Here is a 9,219-nt window from a genome sequence, read left to right as displayed (position 1 = left end):
AAATGTGAGAAAAGCAGTTTTATTCCAAGGGGCAAGGTTTATGAGGAAGGCTAGGTTGTATTATCCAAATAGATGCAGTCAGCTTTGTTTCATCTAAAAGTACTTGGTTCCTTTCCATTCTCCACACGTCAGTATACTCCTCCAAACGTGGCTTCATCCCACCCAAACATGTGTTTCCTTGCAGAGAGAACAAGGGAAAGTTAGATCATTTAATTTTAAAACAAAAAAGTTCTCTCATCTTCCAATTCTTAGCATCACATCAGGGAACCAGGGAGAGGACAGTGAGGTACTCAGTTTGGGCACATAATTTAAGGGGGTGCCAAAAACCTCAGTAATCAAGATAAATATTTTGACACAATATTTAAAAAAATAAAAATTAATGTAAAACAATTTAGATGTTTTTTTTAAATATCAAAGATTTAAATAAGGACAGTATGACTGATAATTTTCCTCTTGCCTAAGGCTCTAATAACATCTTGCAGGGCACTGTTTCTAATATTATCTGAACCTACCAAACCAGAGTTTCTGGGAGTGAGCCCCAGGGGTTTGTATTTTATTAAGCTTCCAACGTGATTTGTATGCACGCTAATTTGTGGAGTACAGGAAAGATGTTCTGGTGATCGCTGAAGTTACATTTTGGTAACATTCCAATGACATAGTCATTGGTTATATGAAATGAGATTTCTCTAAATATTATACAATAAAATAGTTATTTTAAACCAAGGGTCAACAGACAAACACACCCAAAAACCACAAAATGATCAGTTCAGGAGTAAAGAACTTTTACTAAAAACACATTTTACATTAAATTTTGCCTCAAAGAAGCTAATATTTTAACGAGGTTCTGATACAAAAATTTGCCTTTGGTGGCCTCTGTACAGCAGCATCTTCCAGCACAGATTCCTAAAAGAGCCCCTGCCACTAAAATGTGTGCCTGGAGGACTGGGAAGAGAGAGGACCCTGAAGTCAATGGTGGCTTCAAAGGCATCTCAATCTCGCTCTCTCTTTCTCCTTTGTTTTGCAAATAGAGAAGGCATGTCCAGTAAGAAAGAGCATTTCTCTCTTTAAAAAAAAAAAAAAGCCTTTATATTGACTGTTCATCAGTATGTATGATCAACAGTCCATAAGGCACTGAGGGCCAAATAATAGAATTGTGAAGATGTAGCAAGCCATTTTCCAGGACTCCAAAATCACTGCAGATGGTGACTGCAGCCATGAAATTAAAAGGCACTTACTCCTTGGAAGAAAAGCTATGACAAACTTAGACAGCATACTAAAAAGCAGAGACATTACTTTGTCAACAAAAGTCCATACAGTCAAAGTTATGGTTTTTCCAGTAGTCATGCGTGGATGTGAGAGTTGGACCATAAAGAAGGCTGAGTGCTGAAGAATTGATGCTTTTGAACTGTGATACTAGGCAAGACTCTCGAGAGTCCCTTGGACTGCAAGGAGATCAAACCAGTCAGTCCTAAAGGAAATCAATCCTGAATATTCATTGGAAGGACTGATGCTGAAGCTCCAATTATTTGGCCACCTGATGTGAAGAGCCAACTCATTAGAAGACCCTGATGCTGGGAAAAGTTGAAGGCAGGAGGAAAAGGGGACGACAGAGGATGAGATGGTTGGATGGCATCACCGACTCAATGAACATAACATCTTTTCACCGGGAGACAGTGAAGGACAGGAAAGCCTGGCATGCTGCAGTCCATGGGGTCACAAAGAGTCAGACACAACTGAGTGACTAAACAACAATAAGTCAGAGAGTTCAAACACAGCAGTCCTACCTGGGACCAACCAATACACCTATTGATGGATCTCAACTCCAACTAGACTCTTACTATCAAGGTCAACTTAGTGCTTTTATAGCCTTTTATCTACAAAGGATCATTAATTTTTTTTCCTATAAGAACTTGTTCATTGTCATGGATTCTATGTTACACCACCCAGAGCTCCTTTCATGAGCTGAAGAGTTAATTTCCCCAAGCTCTTGGGAATTTGTTGTCTGACGTCACTCAGCTGTCAGTTGCTTTGAGAACTGCCATTATAGAAAAGAGTCATTTCAACCCACAATCATTCTCCCTGCTGGGAACCCCTGCCTCCAACAACTGGCTAAAAAAAGCCTGGCTTCCTCACACCAATTCAGGACAACTCCAAAAGGCCATTCAATTTCAGAATTCATAGCATGGTCAGCTGAGGCCTTCTCTCTCTCCCCAAGTCTGTTTATTTCTCCTCCCCTTCCTGTTTTGATCCTGAGAGCACTCCCTAATAAATTTCCTATATGCAAATCTCTACCAGGAAGTTTACTTTCCAATGAGCCCAACCTGGAACTTCCTCACATTGAATCAATTAGAGCTTGAACACTTTGCATATGATAAAAGAAGTACCACAAAGGGAAAAATGTGATTTAGCCAGTAAGTTCTGCTAATCATTTGCACTAACATGATTGACATGTCATTGGGGTGTCCAAGACACCCCAGTATTTTTTCAAGTCTCACTTTCAATAATACCATATCCATATGTTTATTCCAAATGAATTTTTAGGTCTTTATAAGGCCATATTAATTTAAGGTTCAGGAGACCAAAGAAAATCCTAAAATGGGATCCATTTGAATTTAGAGTATCTTTCAGACTCAACTGCATGGTGTTCAGAATTACATTTTTGATCTTCTCCTCCATTTACAATTTGATGAACAAACTAGAAGTTAGGATGATGACTGAAACAGAGTAGAAATAAAAGCCATTCACTTATTCCAACCTGACTTAAGTTTGAGTTGAGATGTATTCAATTCAAGCAGCCTTTTTCTGGCTCTTTTAATAAAAAGCTATTGTTCTCATTCTTACTTGGAAGGCTAAAAGGAGCCCAGAGGAGGTGACACAGTGAAAGTAGGGTCTGGATGAGAGATAGTTTATCCAACCTAGCACAAGACGGCACAGGTAGGTTAAAGAACCAGAGCCATTATCAGAAAGCATGAAGGCTGTAGTCAGAATAGTGCCAGGTAACAGTCAAAGGGTGAGACAAGGAATAAGATAGGAGAACAAAGAACTGGCTGATTCTTGAGAAAATAAGGCACTGTGAAGAATCAAGTATCTGGCACAATTGAAGGCACATTGTTCAGAACTAAGCAGGTGGTCAGCAGCTGCTGGAACTTTCTTTCTCAGGTTGCCCAGAACATACAGCAGGAATCCATGTGGCAACTTTGTCTCTGCCCACCTGGGCAACTTTTCAATTTTCATCTCCTTTTCTCTGATGTATCTCCTCAATATCTCATGCATTAAAAATGACAGTGGGGACTGGCAGGTGGAGAATTCAATGGTAAAGAGAGGGTCACAAGTTCCCTTAAATGCCAAACCCTAACCACACATGCATTCATTCTCCACACATATTCTCCCACACCAGAAGAGGCAACAGCTCTCCCACCAGCCACTTTCTACAGCAGCCTATGATCATATAACAACAGAGGTCTCCCCAGTGCACTGTACCAGAGAATGAGGGGTTCTCTCCATTGATGGGGTGGGAGCATCCTGACAGGCAGCTCTGCACCAATATCCTATTTTAGCCTGTATGGGGCTGACAGGTTGGGAAAAAAGGAAATCTAAATTCTCTCAGTCTGGATTATCCTCTTTCATAGCATCCCTGATTAGATCACTGCTGTAGAAGCAAGGCTGTGACTCACCCAGACTATATGACTCCCGGTCAGAGTCGGTGACTAATAACAGAACTCTAGGTCAGTTTGTTGTTGTGTTTGTAAACTGTCAGGTTAGAAAAGGTACTTCTAATCCTAACTTGGGGATACCTCAGATGAGCCCCAAATAAGCCCCAAATATCTTAAAGTGTGACTAAAAATTCTCAAAACAAAGTTGTTCTTACTTTTCTTCAACTTAAAAATAGGCTACATGAGAGTTTTAGGGAAAAAGCCATATTTGGCCTGGAGAATATACCCAAAATATGCTGGTATATGCAGTTCCTTCCATATTTCTCTCCTATAATTCTACATTACCAAAAAGATTAGAAGTCACTAACTTAAGGTTTCCAAAGTTGAGGTCTAATCCTTTCCCAAGTGACAGCCACAAAGCAAATGTTGTATCACACCCCACCTAAAGAAAGGATAAAGATAAGGCAGAAAAGAAATATCTAGCCGTGTGCTCTATGACCCTGAGCAACAGCTCTCCCTTGTCTGGGCCTCAGTATTGTAACTTAAATCCAGAAGACCATGAACTCTGACACTCAGCCAAAAATGATCTGACCAGACACAGGCTAAATCCCTCCCCAAGCTACCTGGAGACTGGCTCCTCCCAGTTCCTCCTTCCCTTTCAAACTCTTGGTTAAATAGCTTCCCCTCTAATGGCTTTGCCCTGAAAGCAGCACATCCCAACTCTAGCCTGAAGCAGCTCTCCCCAGGATGAGAAATGCTGCCCTCCTCATGACCAGGGCAACAAGCCTTCACCTCAGCCTGTTGCTTCTGCTTTCCTTCCTGCCGGACCTGGACGGAGGTGTGAGAGCCAAGGAACTGAGGTTTGTGACATTGGTGAGTAGACTTCTCTCATTGCTTTTCCTTTAAATCCGTTTGCTACCAACAGGGTCTGAAAACCAAGTGTCCGTTTCATTTTACCCTAGTATAGTCTCCCAGAGACCCAAATCAGAAAGTGAATAAGCAAGTTTTGCAAGTTCCTTGTAAAAAAAACCAAACATGTCCTAACAAAATCCTGTTTGGTTTGGATAATTTTTTACTTTGCCAATGTTATTTACCTAGTCACTTACTGTGCAACTGCCTTAAATGTTTTCCTCTTGATAGCCACACGAGACCAGGAGGTGCCTCTTTAGGTCTGTTTAGCACCAGTAGCTAGACTGGTTTCATTTAATGATTATTTGTTGGCAAGCCAAAAAACTGTCATTTTCTCAATTTAATAACCCCTTCCCTTTTTGTTTATCAGGAAACTAGAAAACACATTTATAAGCAGACTTTGAGCATAAAACTAAAACCCAAGAATTCTAGGATGACTTCCTGAAACAGATATGGTTGATCATTAAAATCATGTTTTTCCCCACCCATGTGACATGCTAGGAAGCGTGACAAATTAGGAAAGGGGGATGGGAGGCTAATGGATGTTGTCAAGGAAAGAAGATATACTGTTGGCATTGTTTTAAAAAATAGATAGGGAGAAAGTTTGTGAAGTAAAGGGGATTAAGGGGATTAACCACTTTACTAACCGTCCTGAAATTGATTCTTTTATAGCTCTTGGTTTCTGTCTTGATCTTTGATTGTCTCTGTTTTTTTATTTCTCTTTTTCCTGTTTCACTCACTGTCTCTCTGCCTCTGACCCTCTCCACGTATTTTATAGGCTCTCTCCATCTTTTTTTCTTTATCACATCTTTTCATTTGATAGAGTAGAAGTATGCTGTTAAGTACATTTTCTTCCTGAAAGGATATCCAAAATTTATTTTTATACTTTCCAGGGAGGTCACCTTTTACTTAAAAATTAAACATGAAATTCTCATTTTTCTCAGCTTGCTGTACTCAGAACTTCTTTCTTTCCCTTCTATAGAAAAATTTCATAACCATATGTTTTTGCAAATCATGATTCTTCATCCAATAAATCTTTACTAGGTCATGAGTCAACAATGAGAGAGAGAGAACCAGAGGAACGTATCGTCAATTTATTTACGAACGATTCACCAGTGTTCACAGAATTCAGGCTTCTGTGTTGAAAAAGAAAGTCTTTATAACGTTGTGTACTTTATATAGGGAAATCCATTTGAGTTAGACTTTTACTTATATCTGCAGAAATTGCACTGTCAACAAGCTGGCGGAGGGGTAATCCTCTTCTAGATATTACAGTGAACTCGCACCTAACTGCATCTGGTCCATTCTCTCCTCCCTGTTTTACAACAGCCCAGGCTTGCTTCCCTGGCTACCAAACTGTTGTAGGTTTCCCTTCTCTCTCTCCATTCTTGGTTAACATGTGTTCAGGAACTACAAGTTAATTCTTCCCTAAGAAAAAGCTTACAAAGTTAGCTCTCTTGGAACTAAAAGATTTAACAGTTACTATACAAGACTAATGTTAACAATTTTTCCTACCACAGCTTTCTTCCATTAATGGTAGATTGAGGCAACAATACATGTCTCTTTACCATAAAACTATATCTAAGGACTTAAGCCAGAAGATATCACTATATTCTTCTTATTGATTATAGAAAATATCTGACTATAAATGGTTTGATTATATACCCAGGAATTCCCTAAAAATGATTAGGAGAACCAGAGTGAAAGAAAGATTGTTGTCGCTGTGTAGTCACTAAGTCCAACTCTTTTGTGACCCCATGTAGCCCACCAGGCTCCTCTGTCCACGGCAGGAATACTGGAGTGGGTTGCCATTTCTCTCCCAGGGGATCATCCTGACCCAGGGATCAAACCCACATCTCCTGCATTGCAGGCAGATTCTTTACCACTGAGCCACTGGGCAACAGTTCTCAGATTTAGCAAACAAAAATCTCAATGAGATTTTCAATATGAATTATGTTACATTGTCCTCCCAACAACCCTACAAAATAGGGTTATCAGAAAACACAGGATGCCCAGTTAAATTTGCATTTCAGATGAACATCAAATAGTTTGTTAATATACATATGTTTACATGCAATATTGGGGCATCTTACATTTTTGTTTGCTAAATCTGGGAACTGTTCTATGAGGTTTTTGTAAAAACCTTATTAACCCTGTTTTATAGTTGAAGGAATTGAGGCACAAAGAGACTAAGCAAATTGCCATGATCACACAGCTAAGAGTTGAACCCAGGCTGTATGATTTCAGAAAACTGCCCTTAATCACTAGACATATTCTGTTCCTGCCATGTGTGTCCAACCCAGAACATGGAGCTGAGGCCTCCCCAGCAAGGTCTGTGTGTTGGCTTCACACATATTCAGCAGTGGTTTTCCACTGCAATCCAAGAAAAATAAATCTTCCTCAATTCTGAAAAACTGTTCTTGGCAGAAATAGCAGGAATCTGTCCATTTCTTGTTCTCTCATGAACAGAGTCACCATGTGCCTTTTGAAACAGGTTCACCAGTGCATATCTAGTGGAATGCTAGTTTGACAAGTTGTTAACAGGTTTTGCTTGATTTTAAAAAATAGGTTTCTATAGTCAAATCAGTTTTGGGAAAAAAATGTGAATTAAACTGTGTTTAAAAGTCTCTTAAATGTGGGACTTTGCAGAGTTTTGAATATTCTAATATAATGTCCTTAAAGTTTCTACTTGACCTTTCATCATTTTTCAGCAAGGAGAATTGAAGATATTAGATAATTATCATGTCCGCTGGAACGTTAGGCTAACAGGTTTGCACTCAATTTCTACCGCCTGTGAATTCTAATGTATTTTGTCTTGTGGGAGACACACATCTGTGTGTAAGTACACTTGAGGAGGGCTTCTCTCCTCTCTACTGTAGGCTCAGTATCCTCCTGGGCCGTAAATACATCCCATTAGTATGCCAGGCCTTTCAGCCTTCCTCATGGGGAGTACAGGGTGCGTTCCCACACTGAGTCCCTTAAGAAGCAGTTGGCTTCCCTTCTAACCTCTGAAGTGTCATTTATTTACTCAACTCATTCCTTTCTACCCAAAGTCTTTCACTTTTTAATTCTCTTTACCAAAGGAGTTGTTTCTCATTTCCTAAAAGGAAGAAAATTAAATAAACTTATTCTTCATGGCAAGGTTTGTGCATCAAGAAATGTTCATGACTTGGAACATACCTAACAAAATAGGAAGTGGAGTTTAATTCCACAAGCCAAGTTCTCTTAGCAACCAAGTGAATGTGCCAGGAGATGCAGAAGCTGGACATTCCAGGAAGACAGAACATGAAGGCCCTGAAGCTGGAACACACTTAATGTACTGGATAGAACAGCAGAGTCTCCTCTGGCTAAGCATGCTTAGCAAAAATGTAAGGGAAGAACATGGCCGTGGGCAGGACCACATCAGGTAGTGTCTAGTGAGCTATTGTAAGGACTTTGACTTTTATGCAAAGAACAGTGGGAAATGATATAATGTCTGAGAGTCAGTGGGAGTACATGAAACAAGACTGGCCACACATGAGCTGATCATTGTTGGAGCAAGTGATGGATTCATAGTGGCTCATTATAAAAATCTCTATTTTTGTATATTTTTCTAATTTTCTGCAAAAAAAAAAAAAGTGTGATAGAATGAGAGGACATTCGAGGGTTCTAAAGCAATCAAGACACTATTCTGACTTACACTTTAGAGCTCCTGACTGATGTCAGGGAAGGGGGACTAGACAAGATGTCCTCCAGTCATCAGGGTCTCCACATCATACACAGCGCACCAAATCTGGTCAACAGACTTAGTGGAGCAGAATCAGTCACATGGGTACCAAATCTTCATTCTTTTTAAAAAGTTACCTTTGATTTAGTAGTAATAGTGAAAGTTGCTCGGTTGTGTCCAGCTTTTTGTGACCCCATGGACTACAGACCACCAGGCTCCTCTGTCCATGGAATTCTCCAGGCAAGAATACTGGAATGGGATGCCATGCCCTTCTCCAGGGATCTTCCTTCTCCAGGGATCAAAGTCTCCTGCAATGCAGGCAGATTCTGCACCATTTGAGCTACTAGGGAATCCCCCTTTGATTTAAAAGGGTAAGGTAAATGTGATATGGCAGAGAAAACAATGGGCTAGCAATCATGGGAGGGAGGCAAGAGATCTGGATGGCTTATTTCATCTCTTTAAGCCTTGCTTTTCTTATTTTTTCAGTGCAGCAATACTGCCAATCTGTCCTTACAGAGTTGTAAGAATTAAAAGAGATGGCAGGGGAAAGAGTTGTACAAAACTACCGAAACACAAACCTAAGGGGTTGTTATTATCCTGGATGTCTTCCTATTGTAATTAGTCCTTTTGTATTGCAAATTTGTAATTTGCAAATAGTCCTAGTGCAGAACCAGTAGGTTCAGTACCAGTAGTAGAGTAGTACCACTAGTCTTAGGCTTCTAAAGGATTTGATAGACTGTGATTGCTGGACTGAGAACAGAAGATATAAATTTTGGCAGGGCAGCAGCTAAGAAGATTGCCCTGCCACAGACTTTTAAAAAAATGCCTGAGCATAGTCCAAAGCCTCCAGGTAAAGTGAAGAAACTCCAGAAGCTTGAGAATGCCACCTTCATGTGCTTGAGGGACAGGTGTGCATGTGTGCACACACACACACACACACATATACATTTT

At 40.1% G+C, this 9,219-nt stretch overlaps 1 protein-coding gene across 1 annotated transcript in view; it reads left to right on the top strand.

Moving 5' to 3' along the window:
• The first annotated feature begins 4,325 nt into the window (after window positions 1-4,325).
• Window positions 4,326-9,219, top strand: part of ACP3 (acid phosphatase 3) — a 54,754-nt gene continuing 49,860 nt past the window's right edge. Inside the window, exon 1 of the mRNA XM_005895640.3 lies at window positions 4,326-4,526. Within this exon, the coding sequence (XP_005895702.2) occupies window positions 4,401-4,526 (126 nt within the window). The 5' untranslated portion in view covers window positions 4,326-4,400. The remainder of the gene's footprint in view (window positions 4,527-9,219) is intronic.

The sequence above is a fragment of the Bos mutus genome, chromosome 1 (genome assembly GCF_027580195.1).
Source record: "Bos mutus isolate GX-2022 chromosome 1, NWIPB_WYAK_1.1, whole genome shotgun sequence".
In the NCBI taxonomy this organism is placed as follows: domain Eukaryota; kingdom Metazoa; phylum Chordata; class Mammalia; order Artiodactyla; family Bovidae; genus Bos; species Bos mutus.
The sequence above is the reverse complement of the archived record's forward strand: the minus strand, read 5'-3'. Positions and strand labels throughout refer to the sequence as shown.